General features: G+C 41.9%; 1 protein-coding gene across 1 annotated transcript in view; it reads left to right on the top strand.

The window, feature by feature from the left end:
- TMTC1 (transmembrane O-mannosyltransferase targeting cadherins 1) overlaps positions 1 to 24,848 on the top strand; it is a gene marked incomplete at its 5' end in the record, with an annotated part of 332,295 nt that overhangs the window by 160,341 nt on the left and 147,106 nt on the right. The window contains one exon of the mRNA XM_045288470.1: positions 14,641 to 14,830. Coding sequence (XP_045144405.1) covers positions 14,641 to 14,830 — 190 coding nt within the window. The remainder of the gene's footprint in view (positions 1 to 14,640; positions 14,831 to 24,848) is intronic.

Below are 24,848 nucleotides of genomic sequence, written 5' to 3'. Positions count from 1 at the left end.
CCAACCTGGTCGATAAACACATGTGGAGTTAATTGAAGGGTGGAGAGAGAAATCATTCCGTGAGCCTCGCCTTTCTAGTTCTCAGGTCTCTTGCTTTCTGATGGTCAGACCAGGGTGCAGTTGCCTTAGCCAGTTCCCTGCTTCAGCTGGCAAGACTCACTTCCTGCAAGACATCCCCGAGGAGAAGCCACATGGACCTACCCCGATGCAGCCCTGGGTGCTGGAGCAGCCGTGTGGAGACCCCTGCCAGCGCTGAGATGCTTACACATTCACTGACTCGGCTTTCTTCCTGCAGTCAGCTTCATAGTGTGTGTTTTGTGAGATGGAGGAGGACTTTGTGGATCGGTGTTGGACATGTGGGTTAATGTTGAACTTGTGGGCTTGGGCAGCACTGGGTTGGGATGATTTCTTGATGTGCACTTACCCTTTATATAAAACTCTCTCTTATACATGAGTTTCTGTGGATTTGTTTCTCTAAAGTTCCCAGACTCACACAGGCAGTTTGCTGTGATTGGCCCGGTTGTATTTGTCTGCCCTTGTTACGCACAGGTTTACTGCTGCTCTGTCACTTTCTTTCTATTGATGTTTCTCCTTCATCGCAGAGTTTCAGTAAACCTTTTGCATTTTCTGTTGCCTCTTTCTTTCTTGCCAAGCTTTGTGCTCTGAGGAGTAACCTTGATAGAAGGAGTCCTCAAGGGACAAGTGACATACCAGCTGCTAACCTAAGGTCACCGGTTCCAACCCATCAGCTGCTCCGTAGGAGGAAGATGTAGCAATGTGCTCCAGACAGACTACCGCCTTGGAAACCCCATGGGGCACTTCTGCTCTGGCCTGGAGTGTTCCTTGCTAGTTTAAAGAGACTCGGTGGCTCAGCAGAACAACAGACTGGTTATGTCCTGTGGTCATTCTGAGGAGCTCTGGTGTTTCAAGTGGCTAACATTGAACTTACCAATTTAAAACTATCAGCCACTCCTTGAGAGAGACGAGGCTGACCACTCCAATAAAGCTTTAGTCTTGGAAACCCAAAGAGACAATTTGGCTTTGTCCTGTAGGGTCTCCGTGAACCAGAATGGCCTCAATGGCAGTGGATTTGCTTGTTTCATGATAACTCTGGGTTTCTGCTTTGGAGAAACTGCCGGTTCATTCTCACACCAGCTGCGTCACTTTACATCCCCCCAGCGATGTACACAGTTTCCAATTGTTCTGCACCCGCTTAAGTGCTTGCTACCATATTTTTCATTATAGTCATCCCGGTGAGTGCGAAATGGTATCTCACTGTGGTTTTAATTGGCCTTTTCCTGATGACTGATGTTATATATCTTGCATGTGTCCATCGGCCATTCCTGTTATCTTCTCCAGCGGCTCCGTCTGCTTTTGAATTGGGTTCTTGGGTCCTTTGAGTTGTAACCGTTCTTTGTATATTTTTGATAGAGGACCCTTAATCAGATGCCTGGTTTACAAATGTTTCCTCCTATTGTGCGGGCTGCCCTTTCCCTTGCTGGGCCGTGTCACTTGAAGCACAACGTCGGTTACATGACAAGCAGCCCCATGACCCTGTTTTCTCTGCGGGTTTGTGTGGCGGGCGGTACATCAAAAGCAGGCTTTGCCACATTCCCGTTTGAACGGACTCTCATTTCCCAAACTCTCATTAATGGGTTATATGAAGTGACAGTGTTCTGCCACCTTATATTTGCATGAAGTTATATGTTTGATATCTTAAAATCAGGCTTTGATACAGTTTTTGGCAACAGCAGTTTGGAAGCCATTTGGAATTTGACTTCTTATGTTGACTCTCGCGTGTGTCAAACCACAAAGTACATCCTTAGAGTTCAGAGCTGTCGTTCTTCCAGATACCTTGTGACAAGGCCCGCCATCATTTCACCTTTTCACGTTAATGCAGGCACCCAGATTGTGTTAGCTGTCAGTAATTCTGTGTGGCTGCTAGACTTCCCTAACCTGTAATCAATTGATATTGTGTGGATCAATTCAGTGGCCTGACACTGGATTGTAAATATGTCTACTTTTGATGCGAGGAGAAAAGCTTAATTGGAAGTTGAAGAACAAAGGAGTCATTATCGGTTGACAGTAAGAAAAAGTCACCTATGAGGAGCACGTATCGACTGCTTGTTCTCCTGCCATGCAAGTTACCCAGCACCTGAGGGGGCGTCAGAATTCTGGTTTGTGGGGAAATTCCATTATCCTTTGATTCCATTTTCCCACAAACTTGTTGAAGCCCTTCATATTAGGGTGCTGGGTGCAGACACTAAGTAGGATGAAGCCCAGATGTCTGAGTCATGCTTTGGGGGCAGAGGGCTTGCACCTTCTCCTTATGTGACTTTTCTGTGGGAAGAGGAACCAGAACAGCAGTGGCATCCTGCGAGTGTGTGTGTGTGTTGGGGATGTGTGGGGTGGTGGACAGGCAGCCCAGGGTGACATTAGCAAAAGGAGGTGACACCAAAATGACTTTCAAATTGTTATGCCACGTTTCAGCCAAAATGTATTGCTTTTTAAAAAAGAAAAATAGCCTGGTACTTAATTATAACAAGGACATTTTTCACCCGCCCACTTTATATTTATCAGTCTATCTCAAAGCTAAAAACTCTGTCCTGATGTCCTTCTTGAACCATCTAATGCCTTCCAGCCTTAGCTGTCAGTGTCACCCAGTGAGAAGGACACTTCCTATTGCCTGTCGTTTCCTCTGCATGTGCTGCAGGTACGTGCTCAGACTTTCATTGCTGAAAAGAATGAAGTATGGGAGTTATTTCTATATTGGTTACACATGTAAATAACAACAAAGCTGCCTTTATTGGCACTGATTTTGTCTAATTCTCTGGTGTTATAGCTGCACTGTTTTGATACTGTGAACTAATATCAATAGCTTCTTTTGTGAAAGAATTAGTAATTAAAGGAAAGGGAGAGAAACCCCAAAAAAAGGACATTCATTCTGTTACGAATATTGTTGTGACTAACGAGATGACAATTCAATGTAGACAGGCTTTACAAGTCATTTTGTTGTTGGTATTCATATAATCCAAGAAATATCACATTTACAACTATATCATGGTCTTTTATGATTAAATGGAAGATAAACAATATTAAGGATTCCATATGGTTTGATAAAGGAAGAAGTCCAATGGAGAGGTGGTGGAGGGTGACACTGAATTACTGCACTGGGTGATACTAATCCTAATGATAGATATCACTGCAGAAGTGGTTCACCAGCAGAGATGGTAGGGTGTGGAGAGAGTGAGGGGTACATCTGAGAAAGGGAAAAGATTTGAGAATCCCCCTGATGACCAGTAATGGGAGCATATGGCATTTTAAAGAGCCCTGGTGGAGCTGTCAGCTAAGCATTGGACTGCTGACTGCAAGCCTGGCTGTTCAAACCCATCAGCCGCTCCACAGGAGAGGAAGGCTGATGCCATCTCCTCACAAAGGTTTATGAGAAACTGACCTAAGGTCACAATGAGTTGGAATCACCTCAAGGGCAGTGGTCCTGGTTTTAGGGTATATGCCGTTTTAGATTTTCAATGAGCTACATTCAAAAGTAAATGGGAATATGTGAAATTGATTTTATTAATATATTCTGTTTCAACAAATATATGCAAAATATTACCATTTACATGTGTAACCAACTAAGAAATAACTACTAAGATAGCTTGCATTTTTTTCTTACTCACCAGTGACTGCCATTGAGTCGATTTCAGTCCATCAGTGGCACAGTGGGTTGTGTGTGAGACTGGCCCACAGAGATGGTGGCTCGAGCCCACGAGCCGTGCCAGAGAAGAAAGATGAGGCTTTTGCTCCCATAAAGGTTTACAGCCTTGGAAAGCCACAAGGCCAGTTCTACTCTGTCACACAGGGTCAGAAAGGCAATACTTTCAAGTTCCTTTCAAATTTGGAAAGATGGAAACTCTGGCCCCAGCTCCAGGCAAAACTATGAGTTTTTTTTTTATTGTGATATCAAAATCCATTATGTACTTTACACTGACAGCACATCTCAGGTTGGACTAGCCAGATCTGGAGTGCTCACCGGCCAGCATGTGGCTAGCAGCTACCTTATTGGGCAATGCAAATCTAGAAAATCACTGCTGCCCTCTGTCCTCTTTTGTACCCTAGTAAATACTCACTTCCCTTCATTTCCAGGCCTTCATCTTTTGGGTTCACGTTTCCTATTCCCCAACTCACCCCTCAATTCTTGGGTATGGCCCCCTTCTACACTGAAGATTCTCAAATCTTTTTAAAATTTTTATCATTTTATTGGGGATTTATACAGCTCTTATCACAATCCATACATCCGCCCATGTGTCAAGCACATTTGCACATATGTGATCAACATCATTTTGAAAGCATTTTCTTTCTCCTTGAGCCCTTGGTGTCAGCTCCTCATTTCCCCTCCCTTATGAATCTTTGATAATTTATAAATTATTATTATTATTTCATGTCTTACACTGAACAATGTCTACCTTCACCCTCTTTTCTTTTGTCCATCCCCGTGGGAGAGGGTTATATATAGATCACTGTCATCAGTTCCCCCTTCCCCCCCACCTTTCCCTTACCCTCCAGGTATGGCCACTCTCAATAATGGTCCTCTAAGGGGTTTATCTGTCCTGGAATCCCTGTGTTTCCAGCTCTTATCTGTACCTGTGTGCATGCTCTGGTCTATCAAGATTTGTAAGGTGGAATTGGGGTCATGATAGTTGGGATGGGGGGCAGGGAGCATTAAAGAACTAGAAAAAAGTTGTATGTTTCATCGTTGCTACACCGCACCCTGACTGGCTCGTCTCCTCCCTGTGACGCTTCTGTAAGAGATTTCCAGTTGCCTACAGGTGTGCTTTCGGTCTCCCCTCCACACTCTCCCTCGCGCACAATGATAGGATTTTCTGTTCTTTGATGCCTGATATGTGTATTGCCCTTATGATCTGTGTGACAGAGTAGAACTGGCCCTGTGGCTTTCCGAGACTGTAAACCTTTATGGGAGCAAAAGCCTCATCTTTCTTCTCTGGCACAGTTGGTGGACTAGAACCACCATCTCTGTGGCCCACAGTCTCATATGTCACTTATGAACTGAAATCGACTCAGTGGCAGTCACTAGTGAATAAGAAAAAAAATGCAAACTATCTTAGTAGTTATTTCTTTTTTTTTTTTTTTTTAATTTTATTAGGGGTTCATACAACTGTTACACACATCAATTGTGTAAAGCGCATTTGCACATCATTCTCAAAGTAGTTATTTCTTATTTGGTTACACATGTAAATGATAATATTTTGCATATATTTGTTGAAACAGAATATATTAATAAAATCAATTTCACATATTTCCATTTACTTTTGAATGTAGCTCATTGAAAATCTAAAATTGCATATACCCTAAAACCAGGAACACTACCTTCGAAGTGATTCCAACTCATTGTGACCTTATGTCAGTTTCTCATAAACCTCTGTGAGAGGACATGGCATCAGCCTCCCTCTCCGGTGGAGCGGCTGATGGGTTTGAACAGCCAGGCTTGCAGTCAGCAGTCCAATGCTTAGCTGACAGCTCCACCAGGGCTCTTTAAAATGCCGTATGGTCCCATTATATTTCTGCTGGACCATGCCAGTCTAAAACGAGTACTGGGACTCTTGGCTTAGCCTTAGGACAAAAGGAGCTGGCAGCCTAGGTTGGTTGGCCAGGCATACAGGGCCGATGGAGCAGATCCCATTGAAGCCTGCTTTCTGCTTCTGGTCTGGGTGCACTCTGATCGGGCAGCCCTTACTGATCAGCTCAGTTTAAGAGGTGGGAGAATGTTTATCACTCTGGCTTTTGGTAAGACAGCTGACCGAGAAATGAAGGCTCATTTACTTAAGGGGAAAAAAAGGTACTTCAGAACGCAAGCCTTTGCATTACCAAGACAGGCATACCTGGTAGTTACACAAAGTTCATGGTTTACTTCAGTCAGGTTGGCAAGCCTGCTTCACAAACACTTGGGAATCATGTTGAAATACCAGTTTTACTATCTCATGCCTGTGATGCTCCTTCCATGGATTCGTGGGATTTGCACTTGAGAAGAGGTGCAGTCAATCTATGCACAAGTTGTCCTGTCAGAGCAGTGTCATTTAACCAAGAGTTACTCTTCTGTTAATGTGAGTATCAAACTTTAGAAATGTGACTCAGTATTTAATGTCAGTGTGGTATTGAAAATCAAACCAAAGCCTACAGTCAGTCTGATCTCTGATGGCACTGGGGCTAGGGATGTCGTCTTCTCAGACTTAGAGGACACAGAGCCGTGTATACTTGCAGGAAGTATTGTCTTTATGATGTTGAAAATGGTTCCCTCTCAAATCCGGAAATAGATACAATAGGATTTTCAGTGAAGGACTATAAAGGCCTCTTCTCAACAGCATATATTTTCATGAGACGTAGCCCTGGAAAAGCAGGTAGAAGAGATTTGCTTAAGTGAATAGATCTGTATTCTGCTGTTCATGGGCTTACTGGATATTTGTAAATACCTTTGTAGTAAAATACCATGATTTAGGAAATAGTAAGATTAAGATAAAACTCAACATCTCTCCTCCTAAAGAAAGCTGCTTTCTCTTTCTGGCTTGGCTTCCTGGTTGTAAACAGACACAAACCCGGTTTGTTTCAGGAGAGTATTGCGTGTATCGAATATTATACCCTTTGACGCCTCTAACAAGGGGCCAACATAATAAACTCTCAACATAAGCTCGTTGAATTGAATGTAAAATGTTCTTTCTTGTTCCCCTTTTTATTACTGCCCAGTACTTTTAAAGGAAGGTATGTAAAATGAACTGTTCTGTACTTAGAGCAGCACGTACTAGATGTGCCTCAGACTATCCCAAGGAAGACTCACTACCATTGAGGCCCTATAGGACCTGGTCGAACTGCCAAAGGGTTGCTGAGACTGTAACTCTTTGGTTACCATCAGCCTCATCTTTCTTCCAAGGAGTAGCTGATGATTTTGAACTGCTGACCTTGTGGTCAGATCCACAGGTTCAAACTACTGTCTTCTCCGGCTCTTGAATTCTTAAAGGAGAAGTGTTATCCACACACTATATTTTTTATTACACTGAGAAAAAAAAGCTTCAGGGACTGAAACAGATGATTAACATGGGCAAGTCAAGTTTTCACACTCAAATGACACTAGGTAACAGGTACTTATCTCATGGTCTTGGAACAGAAGAGAATGGGGGGAGGAGGAAGAGCAGTGAGGGGCGGAGGTTCTGGATGTGGCATATTTTACTTCTGCCCAAGGGATCTGCTGTTGGCCTAGTTGACTGATGACTGACTTCATCCCCACCCCTCTAATTTTTGAAGAAAGAGGTATTATCCTTCAAATGTATTTGTTTCTCTTGCAAGTTCAATTCCTTGGGAAGCAGATGACAGTTGAAAGAGCAATTCTTTCACCCTCTGCTAGCATTCGAACATAAAGCAAAACTGTTTTTCATCCTGATCCCTACGCCACGCCCAAGCTTTCACTTTAGGATCCTTTCTTGCCATGTGATGCGCAACCAAGCCTTCTCAGCTGTGTGGTCTTCAGTTTGCTGGGTCATTCGAGGAGCTCATATACTGAGCAGGTAGGCGGGCCCTTCAACTAGTTCAGGGAAAATTCCTTATTTTGAAATTTTATTTTCCAGTTAACTTTTGAAGCCTCTTTGTGAATTTATATAGATACACACATACCACACACATTGTCAGCTCTGTTTTAACTTCATCAAAGCTCAAGTTTATCTGGGCTGCACTTTCCAACTCAATGTCACAGCAATTTGCCCACAAAACACCAATATTTGAAACACAATGAGCTCAATTTTTCATAGTAATAAGGAAATGCTAACCAAACACCAAACCCATTGCCATTGAGTTAAATTGTGACTCTCGGTGAATGTATAGAACAGAGTGGATTTGCCTAGATGGTTTCCAAGGCTGTGCATCTGTATGGAAGCATACTGCCAGATCCTTCTTCTGAGGACAATTAGTGGGCTTGAACTGCCAACCTTTGGGTTAGCAAGTAAGTACTTCACCACTGGGTCAACAGAGCTCCTTAAAAAAAAATGTTACAGGAAAGCCAGATGATGCCATATCTAATTGGATCTGGAGCCACGGAAACCCCTGTCTTGTGTGCAGTCTCTACCAGGTACTTGTGGGCTATTAAACAAGTCACAGCCTCTGTAAGACAGTCTCTTTTACTGACTAATGAGTATGCCAACTTCCTTGAGATTGCCTTGAGACCACGTCATCTTTTAAGGGAGCTATTCTTATTTGTAAACTAGAAACTATTGTACACGTTTATAGGACTGTGTTAGTCCGGTTGACTAGAGAAACAAATCCAGGGACACTCATATATGTATAAGAGCTTTATATCAAAGAGTAAATGTATATTAAGAAAACATCCCAGCCCAGTCCAGAATTAGTCCCTAAGTTTGATATTAGCCCATATGTTTGATACCAGTCTGTAAATTCCTCTTCAGACTCATATAACACATGCAATGACGCATAAGGCAGGAAGATCACAGACCAGTGGGTGGAAAGTCTTGTGGATCCAGTGGCAGTGGAAGCATCTCCAGGGCTCTGGCTGCCATCAGCGTGGCACCATGTGGCTTGTCAATGGGAAGGTGAAGCAGAGAGAAAGTGGGTCCAGCCTCCTGTGAGCTATTTCTCTTCATCATGCCTCCAAATGAGGTCATTAAGCTGTGACTTGATTGACAGCCAAAACTCCACTCCTCAAAACCCTCAAGTTGACAGGAGATGATGTCACAACCACAAGGACTTTTAAATGTGATTGGTTCTTATTCCTTAGCAGACCAACAAAATTCTTGTCTAGAATTCTGGAAACCTGTGCCTGCAGCCTGGTCAAGGGCAGTACATGTTGGCTGATTAAAAGCTGAACTCATGCTCAATGGGAGAAATGATATCGTCATGACATAAATATGCCATCCAATGCTTTCTAGAGACACATAGACCTTATGAAGAAATGAACCAAGTATTTTATTTTACAGATAGTGTTAGTTGCTTCTTTGCTGATAGACAGGAAGAAGTTGTTGTTGGCAGTCTTCGGCAGTGAAGTTCATTTTTTGTACTCAGATGAAGCTATCTCTGTTAATAAGGTAACTGCATTAATGGCACATTAGAAAGGTCACAGTGGCTTAATGTGATTTGAGATTCACTTTACCGTTTATCCATGGTAACAAGCATTCTCATTTCAACTATACTCATTGCATTTGAATGCAGAATGAGCGAAAAGTAAGCCTGAACGTGGGGCAGAGGCGTGCTTTTCCTTTGAAAGTGCTCCCTGCTTCATGATGTGCCGTGAGCATAGCGTGGCCCTGGGTGTCGAGGGGGCATAAAAAGGCAGACTCTTCACTCGGTGCCCTGGACCACTGCAAGGATCACACACAGCCCTCAGTGGGCTGGGGAAATGTGTTCTAACGGTTTCTAAAGACCCCAACTTAAAACGACACTAAAGACCCCAAATCAAGTATAAAGAGCGAAAGTTTTCAGGTTTCGAGGCATTGTTTTAAGCGTCTGTGTCCGCCTGCTGAGGAGGCAGTTCTCTCACGTGTTCATGGAAGGGTTCCCTGATCTTTTCTTTGATGACCTTTTTGAAGCGGACTACACTATATTACATTTAGTTGATAGAACTCGTCTGAAGGGAGTTTTCATTCATGTAAAGAGCTGGGTTTTCATGATCCATGGTGGTTATGGCAGGAAGCTGCGGAGAACCCTGCTCTGAGGTTGGGTTCCTGTGAGTGTCGCCCGACTATAGAGAAGGGTAGCGCAGGTAGTGACTTTCTTAGGTGAGGGTACCAAGACCAAACTCACTGCCATCAGGCGGTGCGGACTCGTGATCTGATCCTATGTGTCCAGGTAGAACCGCTCCTGGGAGTTTCTGAGACTGTACCGTTATTAAGAGTAGAAAGCCCATCCTTTCTCCCAAGTGAGAATAGTAGAGAAGTGTATAGGCCCGGGATGGAGATGCTCATCATGCTAATGAGTGCAGGCTTGCCTTTGCTGCACTGTCATGCTACAGAGACCTTTTGAAGCAGCGGTGTTCATTGAGGAGCTGTGAGAATGACAGTGGAGGGAGGACCAAGGGACAGGCAGGGCAGATTTCAAACTGGTGAGTAAAAGTAACAGATTCCTTCTGGTTGCTCCGTTTGGATGGTAAATGCATTTTATAAGGTGGGTGGTAAATAAGCCAATGTCTTTCCCCCAGAAGAGGAAAGTGTGTAAAGTGGGCTCGATATACTATATTTATGGAATTAGAAAGGATTTTGCAGGTGAGAGAAAAAAACAAGGAATCCTTGGAGCGGTGACTTTTTTATATAAAACAAGCTAGTTTTGTTATGTTTCTGTTTGCACTGTCTGGTTCCTTTTCCTATCTACCTCTCCTAGGCATCTTTCCAGGACAAGGAACTCTGTTAAGCTCATGCTCTTTCTTAACCAAAACATTTTTTCAGAGGCAAAGAACAGAATGCGTGTTTTCGTGATAAAAATGAGGATGGAGATCTCAAGAGCCCACAGTGTGATTTAAGAGAGGCCCGTTTTCCCACAGCCCCCTGCTCCTTTCCCTCCCTCGTGTTTCCGTCTTGAAAGCGCTCTGCAGTCTCCTACCTAATCAATAGAACTAGATGCCAAACTGCTCAAGGCTCTCTGTCTTATGTTTTCTCTGTTGCTGGCAAGATATTCTCGTGGCTTTACTCTGGCTTGCACAACTCATGATAGAAAATTGGTAAATATTTTGTCTTTGCAGTAAAAAAGAGAGCTCAGCAGGACCCAGAGATTCAACAGAATTTTGTTTCTGAAATTCTAGCAGAAATAAACAAGATGAGTGCTTGAAATATAACTCCTAGTCGGTGGGTTAAAACGAAACACTTGAGTTGCTGATTATAGCTAGTTCAACTCGCCCCCCTGAAATGTAATGAGCTTTTGGAGTGGTTCCAAGTGGCTTCTTTCTGCTTAAAACTGCAAAATTGCCTAACGCTGTGTCAGTATTTCAGCTAGCATTTAGAAAGTTCATTAGCATCAATGATTGGAATTTATGTGTAGTAGAACGTAGGGACTTTCTCTGAGGTTCTGGAGACAGCACATAAAGAGAACCCCTTGGTATAAGCAAATGGCTTTGACCTTCTTGGTATTATGGGCAGGGGAGTTGTTTTTAGCTTTATTTTTTTAATGTTTTTGAGTAAAAATTCACAGTGACTGTTTTTGTTTTGCATTAAGTATCGAAATACCTACAGTTACTTCGATTGTAACTAAACAATATAAAAGTGGTCCTTGTAATTGCTTTTTGTCAATATGCAATGTCAACTGTCAAACATAAGATCCTGAAGACAATTTGGAAGTCAAGGCCAAACATGAACTGAAAATTAAAATAAAACACTTATAGTGTTTGTAGATATTTCGTGATTGAAGCTGGAGCTATTGTGAAAAATATTCCTGTTGCAATTCTGTTACTTTCCTCCTTGACCTCTTAACGACCCGCCACCGTGTGTGTGTGTGTGTGTGTGTGTGTGTGTGTGTGTGTGTGTGTGTGTAATCTATGTTACAGAAAATGTTAGGTGTGCCCCAAAGCAGACAAAGTGACATTAAAGAACACGCACATGCCATAACCATCTGATTTCAATAATCATAATTTATGGCCGATCCTGCTGGGAGTCCGGTTGTGGAGAGGTCATGCGTCGGGCTGCCATCTGCAAGGGGAGCAGTTGGAGACAGCAGCCGCTCTGCAGGAGGAGGACAGAGCTTTCTCCTCCTGCAACAGTTTCAGTCTCGGAAACTCACCGAGGCAGTTCTACCCGTCCTGTCGGGTCACTATGAGTTGGCATTGACTGGATGGCAGTGGGTTTTCTTCTTAAAATGTATTTGTTGATGAAACTGGATCATTTGTCCTTTGGTGAAGTTTCCTACAATTTAGGCTTTGCAGATTTCCATGTCTGTGCTGTTCTTTAATATGTATGAGAGGCTTCACAAAGTTTGCCGGAAGATTCTGCTTAAATTGCATTTTTCCACCCACTTTCTGAAGCCACTCCTATGGTTGTTTCCTGCACTTGCAGTAGACTGGGGATTAGCTTTAACTCTCATGCAGCTTTCTGGCTGGGTATGTGCATTTCTATCAGGAGGACATTTGGCTGTTTGCCTCTTTTTTTGTGATGTTAAAATTGATTTTAACAATTTAATCTAGGCATCTAACTAACTTGATCCATCCATTATAAAGCCTTCTATCAGCTTTTCATCCAGTAATTTTAGCAGTGGTTAATGATCATTGTCGAGATTCATTTTCTCAAGGAAAGACTTTTTAAAATTAAATTTTATGAACTAGGTTATAACTGAGGGATGAAAGTTGCATGATTTTCCTGCTAGGTCTGGTGGTTCAACATTCATCTTTCAAATCAAGTCACAGGGATCTTTACCGAGCTCAGAGGCAGGTACATAGCCCCCGTCTGGAAGCTCTCTGAAACTTAGGAGCTCGGCATGATCCAGTCTTTTACTGTGCAGGTGGCAATCACATGGGATGTTTTCACAGGTCCAAGCCCAGAGAAAAGGCTATATATATATAAATAGCAAAGCTTAGGTTTTAGCTACTTTTTGGTATATGCCACACCTTTTATACATTTGCATTTATTAAAATAACTGTCTAGTAGAAAACAACTAAATTGCTTCACTTCTTCAACTGATGTATATGTTGGGGCTTGAAAGTCAGGGATTGAATGATCCCCCTCCTTGATCCTTACCCTGAATTGTGGTGGTAACTTCCCACTGCCAACTTGATAGAGGGGGAACCAATGGGGGTGGGGAGAATCAGGTGGGAAGATCCCAGAAAGGTGGTCTATGCCAGTAGCTACTCACTGTGAGGAATTTAAGTTGAGTGGAAGGTAACTTAGAAATGATCTGACCCTCTCTCTTTGGCAATCCAAGAATCTGACACTTGGGAGTGAATTTCCCATTACATGCTATACTCATGGTGCTCCTCCCATTCTACCTGTTTGTTTCAGTATCTTCTATTTTCATGATTAGATTAGACATTCGTAAGGGCAAGGAATTTAATCCTACTTTTCTGTTTAATACCAAGCAGAACCTAGAAAGCGGCCCATAGTTGCTTAATGAATTTATGTTGATTGAATGAATTTAAGCAGATTCAATTTTCTTCCCTCCCTAAAGGGAAGGAGGTTATTTGGAACACCACCCACCCCTTCTTTGCGTCTAACCCATAAAACCCACTGGGACTGAAATGATTCCAACTCAAGGTATGGTTTCGGAGACTCTACATTCTACAGGAGCCCACAGCTTCGTTTGTCTCCAGAGCAGTGATTTGTGGATTTGGGCGCTAATCTTACAGTTAACAGCTCAGCACTTAGCCATGACGCCACCTGTGACACACAGGAGACTAGACGGCACTTCTTTTGGTTGTCGCCCTTCCTCTTGGACCCTTGGCCATACTGGTTAGCAAGGTCAGTCAGCAGTACTGGGCACCTCTTGAAGGGGACCCACTGCTGTTGAATCAATCCTGAATGCTAGTGACCTGACAGAACCAAGTAGACCTGCCCCACCCATAGGGTTTCCAAGGTTGTACATCTTTATGGAGGCAGACTGCCCAGTCTTTCCTCCAGGGAGCAGCTAGTAGTTTCAAACCACCAATCTCTTGGTTAACAAATGAGCTCTTGAACATGGTGCCACCAGGGCTCTGTTTCTTGAAGGCGACCTCCTTCCATTTGTGCCTAAAGATTTTGTTCTCTTCAACAGACATTCTGATATTTAAAAATTAATATGATTTTTTTAAATGGTAAATAGAATGCACTTGAATGGAGGATTCTGGGTACTGTTAAAGAGGAAGAGTCAAATAAGGATAGCAAACCCAACAGGGCAGGAATCCTGTCATTTGTTTTCATCAAACTTTTCCTTCACAGCATTTCTTTTCAGGTTGTAATATATTTATTTGTATGGTCATTTAAAAATACATACCTTGCATCCTATGTCTTGTTTGTTCCCTATTGAACAACCAGCATTGAGCAGTGACTAGAACATATTAGATATTTTTTAAATGATAAATGTCAATGGTTTTCCATCTTACCTTATCTTCTCGTATATGATAATATTGAGAATTAAAAATGCCTTTAGACCAGAGGAGGTACACTGGTACAGATAGGAACTGAAAATACAGGGAATCCAGGACGGATGAGCCCTGTAGGATCAGTGGTGTGAGTGGCAAAACAGGGAGGGTAAAGGGAGAATGGGTAGGAAAGAGGGAACCGATTACATGGAACTATGTGTGACCTCCTCCCTGGGGGACAGACAACCGAAAAGTGGATGAAGGGAGACGTCGGACAGGGCAAGATATGACAAAATACCCATTTATAAATTATCAAGGGCTCATGCGGGAGCGGGGAGCGGGGAGGGAGGGGAAAAATGAGGACCTAATGTCGGGGGTTTAAATGGAGAGAAAATGTTTTGAGAAACAATGTACAAATGCGCTTTACACAATTGATGTGTGTATGGATTGGGATAACAGTTGTATGAGCCCCTAATAAAAATGTTAAAATAAATAAATAAATAAAATAAAAATGCCTTTGGGTAAAAGCATGTGACAACATTGCAGAATGTCATGACTATCAAGTTGTGTCTCAGCAATTCTTCTTTCCTTTGCAGATTCCTTACCTATTCCTACCTCTTGGCCTTCAACGTGTGGCTCCTGCTTGCACCCGTGACTTTATGCTACGACTGGCAGGTTGGCAGTATTCCTCTGGTGGAGACCGTCTGGGATATTCGGAACTTGGCCACCCTCCTGCTGGCCGTCGTGATGGCCTTATTAAGTGCGCACTGCTTAACAGCTGTCAAGGTAAGTCTCTCAAAGTTCAAAATGCTTTCTCTATTTGGGAGGAAATGTTCTCATCTGCAGTATGCTACTGTCCCCACGGCTGTCTGGGTCTGAATTGAGTTTACTCTCTCTGGATCTAGAAACCTCTGTGTACATAGACCTCATTTTTCTCTGGCAGATAGGATATAATTTAAAGACCTAAGCATGGTTAACGGACCATGGCATCTTTAATCATATCATTTCTCTGACTGTTTCTACTGATTTATGGAAATTAGAGCTGAAGATTAATGTTTGCCAACCAGATATTGTTTTCCCTGTTGTGGTTGGCTAGTCTTTAAGTTAATTTGCTTGAAGCTATGTAATAATACAATTAAATCATGAAAAATTATATATGCATAGTAAGTACTTAAGCTATGGGTAAGACTTCTAGTAATGACTGCCTGAAGTTGGATAGTTTTTCTTTTTTAAAAATGGTATGACACGGACCTAATAAATACAACCATTTCGAAATTATCAAAGACAATAAGAACTTGAGGAGTTTTTAGTCATGCTGTAAGCTGCTTCTTACCTGGGGTGTTCCCATGCCACCAACTCTGATAATGCAGCCAGCTCTACTGGATAGCAGCTTCGGTGTAGGAGACTAGTGGATAGCTAGATATTTAGGGGGAAGCGTTTTGTGAAGCGAGAGAGCTGTAGAAAGGTTGAAATAACGTGCTCTCTGTGTGTTCATCACTGACTGGTAAACAATGCGTGCACTTGGCGCTCCTAGGGAGCCCAATGAAAATGGAACCCGTAGGGAGACTCACTTACCTATATCAATAAGCCGACCCGACTATCCGCCGAGGCACCTCATTTTACCACAAAACTGCATTAAAAAAGTGCTGAAAACCTCAGCTTATACTTGAGTATGTACTGCAACTCTAAATGTGTCCTCGACTCCTACTCACCAGCAGAGACTGCAGGCTTGAGCTGTGTTTATAATCTCCGTGTATCTCTTTCGGGGGCTGTAAAACTGTGAAGGTACGGTGGAAAACCCCAAAGATCTGATTTTGTTTTAATTATGAAAGGAACCCGAGCAGACATTACAGCACTATGCAGGAGAAACAGATTTTGTCATTTGAGTCAAGGCAAGCTCATCGTGTGGTTAACAAACTACGAAATTTCTGAAGAACTAAATAGAATCCAAAGTCACTATAGCGTTTCACTACATTGCTTGGTTTGTAACCAAAGATTGCTAGACATGTAGAGAAACCGGAATGTGGAACCCAAGATCAGCAAGGAAAAGTGCCATTGAGAAGGACAAATTCAGACCCAATACATTAGACCTCTACTCAATCGACTGAGTTTTAACAAAGTTACCAATGGAATTCGGTGCAAGAAAGATGGCCTTCAATCAACGATGCTGGGATAACTAAATATCTCCAAGGAGCAAAGGATGAGCGTTATCCTGATCTTACATTGTGCATGGAAGTTAATGGTATGTGCAGCATAGACATAATCAGAAAACTAAATAAACTATAAATTTGTAGAAGAAAATCTTTGTGATATTAGGTTATGCAAAGAGTTATGATACAGGATGTGTATCATACAAACTGTAAAAGACACAGCTGATAAATTGGACTTCATTTAAATTGTTGCTCATTGAGAGTTTATGTTAAGGGAATGTAGATGCCAACCACAAATTGGTAGAAACATATCTGCAAGACAAATATGGATAAAGATCTTGTATCTGGAATATTTAAAGCATTCTTAAAATTCAATAAAAAGACAAGTCAGTAAAAAATGAATGAAAGAGTTTAGAAGATATTTAACAAAGAAAACATACTAAGGTTAACAAACATATGCAGAGGCAATATTATTAGACATTAGGGAAAATCAAGTGAACGCCACAGTGAGATACCACCTTGCACCTGCTCGAGGAACTGTGATGAAAACGTTTCACGATTATCATGTGTTGGAAAGAATGTGGAATAACTGGAACGCTCTCTCAGGTGTTACCAGTGAGAATGAAAAATGGTTCTGCCGACCTGGAAAACTTTGGCAGTTTCTTAAAAACTTTAATGTGTAATTGAGCAATATTACACTACAGTGTTTACCAGACAAATGAAAATATGTCCTCTCAAAGTTCTTGTACATAAATGTTTATAGCAACTTTATCCATAATAACCAGAATATGGGAACACCATGATGACCTCAGCTTATAAATGGGTAAACTTTATGTGACAAATTACTCAGAAATAGGAGGAGGGAAGCTACTGGTACTTGGTACAACACAAGCGAATCTCAAATACAGCATGTTAAGTGACATTAGTTGGACGTATCAGAAGTCATAGTATATGATTCCATTTATACAACATTCTGGAAAAGTGGGAAACCTAACGACCAAAAGTAAGATCAGCCATTGTCTGCATACGATGAGGGACCTGTCTGTGAAGCAACTGACTGACCTAAGGACAATTTTGAGGGGTTGGACACAGTACATTTTTCTTGTGAAGTTTGTTCTTGAATTATACATATTCACTATCATGTGCACTTAAAATGAGTGAATTCAATTGTATAGAAACTATCCCTCAATAAGGCTGGAAAGAAAAATTTTTGTTGCAAGGCTCCTTTGAGTGGGTCCTGACCCATAGTGACTGTGTGACAGAATGATACATTCGTTACATTGCCCTGCCTCGTCCTCACAGTGGTTGTACTTGAACCCCGTGTAGAAGCATCAATCCATCTCACCAAGAGTCTTCCTCTTTTTCCACTGACCCTCTGTTTAGTCACACACTTCCATTGGTGGTTTCAAACTGCTGATCATGGGGATTGCAGCCCAATGTGTAACCACTATACCACCAGGGCTTCTGTACCTGTATGTTTCCAGGGATTGGTCTATCCTGATAACACCTCCAGTGTTTGTGAGATGAAGTCTTTCATGCCATCCTCTCATCTAAAGAGTTTCTGGTAGTAATTTCTCCAAGGCAGACTTGTTTATTCTTGTAGCAGTCTTTTCAAAAGATGGAATTATCAATATTCTTGGTTAACATCACAATTCAAACGCATCAGTTCATCTTCATCCTTCCTTTATTCACTGTTCAGTTTTCACATGGAAATGAGTTGACTGAAAATGCCATGGCCTGGGTCAGGTTCACCTGAGTCCTCAAAGTGAATTCCTGGTTTCCTACCACTTTAAAGAGGTCTCCCACCGCTGATTTGCTGGATGTATATTCATTTGAATTCCAGACTGCTGCTTCCAAGTGCATTCATTGTGGATCCAAGTAAGATGACTTCCTGGACAGCTGTACTCTGCTGTCTGTGGATATTGTCTATTGGTCCAGTCATGAGGATTTCTGTTTGCTTTAAATTGAGTTGTAATCCAGGCTGAGCACTGTAGTTCAAAAACTATTTATTATGGGGAAATCCTTCTGCTATTTGAAATATTAGTGGCATCATAGCAACATGCAAGCCACCACAGTATAATAAACTGACAGGTGAGTGGGGGGAAGAAAAGTTTATGCTTAGATTAATGGCAGGCTGGAATGTAAAATTTCAATTTCAATACAAATCACAATATGTTCCTGACTATTTGGTGGGGTTTTTTTGGTAAGGATTAAAACTCCTTATCTTAAAGTAATCCTATTAGTAGTATTTCTGTAAATCAGTTTTTTAAAGCAAAGATAAGATGAATAACCATCCTCAGGAAACTCTAACATGCCAATTAGTTATAAATAGGTTTGAGCTCAAAGTCTACCTTCTCACTGAGGTGTACCACGATAACCATAGTTGGAATGTCTCTTTACCCCATGCCCCATTTCCCTTTCACTTGCTTATTTTTCATTATACTTACCAGTGTCTAAAGCCCCATATCATTTCATTCTTTTATTTAATGTTGGTTTCATCCAATTAAAATGTAAGAGTCACACGAAGCAGGTTTGTTTGTTCTGTTTTGTTTACTGCTGTAACAAATGCCAAGAGCTTGATACTTGGTACATTTGAATATTATTTACATTAATGAAATGAAAAGAAGTTCATTATTCTGTTCTATTGATTTTTGCATGCAGTGTTTGTAAAGTTAACTAGACGTAACCTATAAAATTCCATATTCAGTAGCAGCATGAATTGTCTGGGGATGAATATGAAGTCCATTTTATTAATATCTGGACTTGGATGATAACTTGGAACATCAACTGTATTGTAATTAATCTACAGGAACAATGTAGTGTAATGTAATGGTGCACCGGATTGGTGTGTCATTAAATGTTTTTTCTTGATTCCTTCCCAAATAATTGAGGAGAGGGGTGAGTCCCCACAGGCTGTCACTTCAGTGGGATATGTTAATCATGCACCTTCCGAGGGCAGTAGACCTCACATACCAGCTTCATCCCTCAAACCCCAGAGCATCTTTGATAACATGATGACTGAAGGGAAACTGCTTCTTTAGAAGGCTGTTCATCTTTTAGTTTCAAGGAACTTGTTTCAAAATCTCTTTAACGGATCATGAAAGAAACGAGCACAGCATTCCAGCTGTGGCGGGAATCCTTCACTGGTGGTTTTCCTTTTGAAAAATTCTTTGCGAACTTTAACCAAATCCTCTTGCGACTCTTAAGGGCTGCTTGTGCTCTACATTTTCATCTTTCTGAAATCAGAGAGAACCATTGGGCTTCCAGCTCCTTTTAAAAATGTTTGGGGGCCAGACCTCACTCTTTTCGCAATGTGCATTCACCCTGGAAGAAGTGAAAATCGGGCCAATTCTCCTGTTAGTTCTCAGAGTATTGATGACTGATTGCGTTTGTGCACATGCTAAAATTAGGTAAGTGGTCCTGGCAATACAGTGGTTAAGCATGTGCTTGCTAGCTGAAAGGTTGGCAGTTTGCCCTCACCCAGCAGCAATTTGCTCCCAGAAGGATTGCAATTTAGAAAATTCTATGGGGGCAATTCTGCTGCACTGTCTCATTGGGTCCCTAGGAATGGGAATCAACTCTATAGCACCTATTAACAACAATGGGATTAGTTACTATGGGTATAACCTTAAGAGCTTTGTCTCCAGAATGAAACAATAGGAATAAACATTTATGGAAGTACAGGTCTTGCTTATGGGCATCCTTCTGTGCTAAGGAAGACGAATCAATGAGATGCGTATTGTGTTAGTCTGGTAGACTAGAGAAACAAATTCATAAACACGCATATGTATAAGAAAGAGTTTGATATACAAGAGGAATTGAACATTGAGAAAGCATCCCAACCCAGAGCAGTCCAAGTCCATATGTCTGATACTAGCCCATATGGCCAATACCAATCTATAAAGTCCTCTTCAGACTCATGAAACACATGCAATGATGCCGAATGCTGGAAGATCACAGGCCAGTGGGTAGGAAGTCTTTGGACCCAGTGGCATTGTAAGCATCTCAGCGCTGGCAGGGGTCTCTACATGGCTTTTCAGCTCCAGAGGTCCGGTTGCATCAGGGTAGGTCCATGTGGCTTCTCCAGCTCAGGGCACTAGCGTTGTTCCATGTATCTTGTCAGCTGCAGTGTCTCCCAGGGAGTGAGCCAAGAGAGAAGTGTCTCCCACCTCCAAGGATGAAGTGCTGGATTTCCCAGGATTCTTAGGAGAAGGCCATGCCCACACAGAGGCTATGACCTGATTGACAGGCTAGACTCCACCTCTACACGCTTAATCCTTAAATTGACAATTATATAACTACCACATATATAATAAAATAATGTAAGCAAAATCACATGTCTGTTTCCAAATGAGGTGTATTCTGTGTCAGTAAGTGTTGCGCTGAAGTGGTTTCATATTCCCTATTAGTCTCTGGGTGATAAACACTCAGCCACTAGCTGAACGGTTGGTTGTTGAAACCTGTGCTAGGCTGGGCTCGCTGGAGAAGGAAAACCAATGATGCCTGCATGTGTATGTGGGGAAGGCTGCCCGGTTCAGGTCTGTGGGGCAACTGGCAGTGGAAGGCTTCTTCTGGCTCATAACTACAGAGGCTGATGACCTGGAAGCAGGAAGACAGAGTAGTAAAGCACAAGGGTGCTAGATTCAGAACGGAATGAATCCAAAGTCAGAAGTTCACTGATGGTTCCTGGGATTGGCAGGCCAACCAACCAGTAGGAGGTCAATGAACCAGATGCAGGATCCCAATCCAGCAGCAGAAGTGAGCTAGCTTCCTTCCACACTGGGTCAATCCATACTAAGAGTAGGTCACAGCCCTCAACTATATCAAGGCAGTGACCAATTTAGGGAGGTGGTACTCTCTCTTATTGTTCCCACAACTGCTTGACTGCTTCACAGACGATCCCATCACGGAGTTGACCACACAGTATGTTAGATCATATCGTGGGGGAATCCTGGCCCAGCCAAGGAGACATAAAACCTAACTATTACAAGTTTCATCCAAAGAGGATAGACTGGTTATCTGCTTCTGAAAGGTCCAAGCTTTGAAAACGCTACTCTGATACATAGGGCTGCTGTGATTGAAAATCAGCTCAGTGGAAGTTAACAACAACAACAACAACAACAAGCACCACGGCCTCCTGCCTTGGAGTCGCTTCTGACTCCTGGTGTCCCTGTAAGACAGAGTAGTAGTGCACGGTAGAGTTTCCAAGGCTGTAATCTTTCTGGAAGCAGCCTAGTTCAACTTCCTCCTGTGGAGCACCTGGTGGATTTGAATTGCCCACCTTGTGGGTGACAGCCACTGTGCCACTAGGGCTGCCTTAAACAGCAGCTATATCCTGACATTTTTAGGTGCAACAGTAAATCAACAAGGATTAAATATATATATAATTACACTATATATATAATCACACATACATATTAATTTTAGAGGATCATGAAAATATTCCCTTTATTTTAATCTTTGATGAATTCTCAATCATAGAATCCTCCTTGGCTGATACGCAGGATAGAATTTGTTTTTGATAGCCTCACTGGTTTTTTCCTTTTTCCTTTTCTTCCTATTGATGGAGGACTCGCGAGTAGCTGGGATGAGAGCAGTGAACTGTAGGAAAGCTTTGCTTGCCTGGATCTCACATGGTCGGGGCTGGCCTGGCAGCTAGGATGGCATTTGAGCAGGCAACTCAGAAACGATGGGGTAGCTGCAGTGATGTGGAACTTCTGACAAAATCTTGCCCAGAACTGAGTGGAAAACCTGAGATCTAGACTCGTGTGGCTTCCTCTCTCTAGAAATAATTGCAGGCTGACATTTTCGAATTCGCTTGGAGGGTGTGTTATTCTTGCGGAATAAGAAATTTAAAACCATCTAAGGTAGTTTATTATCTGTCACAGAAGATTGCTATTGGCAACTTTGGAAATGCAAATGAACAATTTGTCTTTTTCTGTGCTGAATCTCCGTCTTCTCCGACTCAGCCTTTACTCACTAGGACTGAGTTTGAATATTTATTACATCATATGCGCAGGGAACAATTTAGAAATTCATTATTGGGTTGAATTGTTTTTAACAATAAAGTTTCGATGGAGCTCATATACCCTCGCCCTTTGGATTTGGATAATTATTCTGTTGGAATGTACATACAGTGGAGATAAAGGGTATGGAAAACCCTTTAAGCCCAAGGCTGAGTATTCCAGTCTCTTCTATGAATGGTGGATGGTATTCCCCAGGAGGACCACAGGCAGCGACAACACTCAGGTTTCTCTTTCTGACTCGTACAGAGTTTATGTCAGACTTGGCTGTTGACTTGCAATAAATAGTGACATAAATCAGGGAAAGTCACCAACCTAATTTGGACTATTTAGGGGAGTTAATACCATTGATTCTATTCTTTATCGTTTCTCATTTCTCATGTCCTCCGAGGTGGCTTCCCTTTCATTACAGAGGAAATGCCACTAAATTGCATCTGAGAGTAATTTATCTGGATTGGTTATTTATTGTATAAATGTTTATTGGTTATGTAAATATAGGGTGTCTTGAGATTATAAGATAATTTCAGTCTTTCCATCATCCTGTTTTATACTTGAAAATCAAAAACCCGTGGGGAAAGGAAGAGGGTTTAATAACAAACAGATATTTCTTACTAATGGCCTCAAGAATGAGCTGTCCTTTGAGGATGGATATTAAGCTGTAGAGGCCCTTCCTGGGCTTTGAGGAATTAGTCATTATAGTTGTAGGAGGCACATTTTTTGTTTTAATCTGTGTGTTCCTCACATTGTCAAACATTATGACCTATATAAATAAGGTAAAAGCTATAGATTAGAACATGGGGGAAAAAGCCAAATTCTCAGGTGTTCACTGGGGTAAATTTGCAGCCTGACAAATTTTCAGCCTGAGCAGAAAAGACCAGTGGAGGTTAGAGTGGAGCAGAGGCGCCTCCTCACTTAGGGAAAGGGTTGTGTTCAACTCAAGAACCTCCTCGTACGCTTGTCCTCAGGCCTGCCTTTGGTGCACGTTCATATTTAGTCATATCTTGTCCCTTGCCAAAAGAGCAGGCATGCTATCTGACAAACTGTCAGAATAAGATCTTTCTTTAATTAAAAACCTCACATACATCAACAAGAATTTAAGGTTAGGATGAGGGCCACTATTGGAAAGGGGTAATTGGCTTATTGACATCCTTACCTTATTCCAAGAAGGACTTATAATCGTTTATGGAAATGAATATAATTCAGTCAGACAGATAAGGCATTATGAAACTCTCATGTAAAGGACTGGATAGTAAATATTTGGTCCTTTGCGGACGACATAGTTTCTGCCTTAAATTTTCAGTGCACCCGTTAGCATGAGTTAGCCAGAATGCTCCTGAGAAGTGAGGATGGCAGGACTTAGTTTCACGTATGTGGACATGTTCTCAGGAAAGATCGCTGCCCAGGAAAGGCCATCTTGCTTGGTAAAGTAAGAAGTCGGTGAAAAAGAGGAAAACCCTGGACAAGATGGACGGACACCGTGGCTGCAGCACGGGGTCCAGACACAATTGCAAGCATGGCCAGGACTGAGCAGTGTTGCAGTCTTTCTGCTGCTGCTGCACGGGATCACTATGAGTTGTAACCGATTCAATGGCACCTACGATAGCAACAACTGATTCCACTGATAGGTCACTGAATCTACACAGACCAACATAGTGAACCAATAGACTCTTAGACTTTAGGGAACTATTTTGCACTTATCCACTGACATTGAGTCAATTCTGACATGTATTTAGCTCAGACAAATAATAGGTTGCAGTATGACCGTGCCACATAAATCACTGTGAAATACGTCTCTTAAATTCCAGAATGAGCCATCAAAAAGCTGATGGCCAAAGCATCATGGTTTAATATAAGAAATGGTACAACGAAGGACTCGCTTCTGACTCCAATTGGTAGGACTACCAGGCTTAAAAACGAAATCTAATTGACTGCCCTTTTTGATTCCTTTACTTTCAAGATAGTCCTGCACACTGGTTCTTAACATTCATCCTACTCCCCACCTCCTTTTCTGTCCCACCTCAGGTGATAGAGGGTCATGCTTAATCCTTGATCTAAGGGCACATGGTGGTGCCATATATTCTGCAAGCATCAGCAGTATAGGGTAAGAATGAAATCTGTTCCAGTATCTTTAAGAACTTAAGTCATGAGAGGTGCACAACAAGCCTTTCCAGAGATTTGAAGGCTGCACATGCAGCTAGAGAAGGTGATTATGATGAAGAATTTGTTGGCGGTCAGGGTTGGGTCTATCATTTTAAAAGTGAGAGCAAACTTACATAACATTAATGGACAAGTAGGAGTTTTCCATGAGTAAGATGATCATAACAGGGAATTGCTTTTAGCTTTATTCAAATTTAACAAAATGAAAATCATAAAATGTTTCAGTTACTAAAATATGAATATTTATTAAAGAGAACATAGTAACACATATTAGATGAATATACTGTATTACCCATGTATAAACCGAGTTTTTTTTTCAATCATTTTATTAGGGGCTTATACAACTCTTATCCCAATCCATACACACATCAATTGTGTAAAGCGCATTTGTACATTCATTGCCCTCATCATTTTCAAAACATTTCCTCTCCACTTAAACCCCCGGCATTAGGTCCTCACTTTTCCCCTCCCTCC

Source organism: Echinops telfairi, unplaced genomic scaffold, assembly GCF_000313985.2.
Source record: "Echinops telfairi isolate 266 unplaced genomic scaffold, ASM31398v2 ScPeMD7_21;HRSCAF=78, whole genome shotgun sequence".
Taxonomy (NCBI): domain Eukaryota; kingdom Metazoa; phylum Chordata; class Mammalia; order Afrosoricida; family Tenrecidae; genus Echinops; species Echinops telfairi.
The sequence above is the reverse complement of the archived record's forward strand: the minus strand, read 5'-3'. Positions and strand labels throughout refer to the sequence as shown.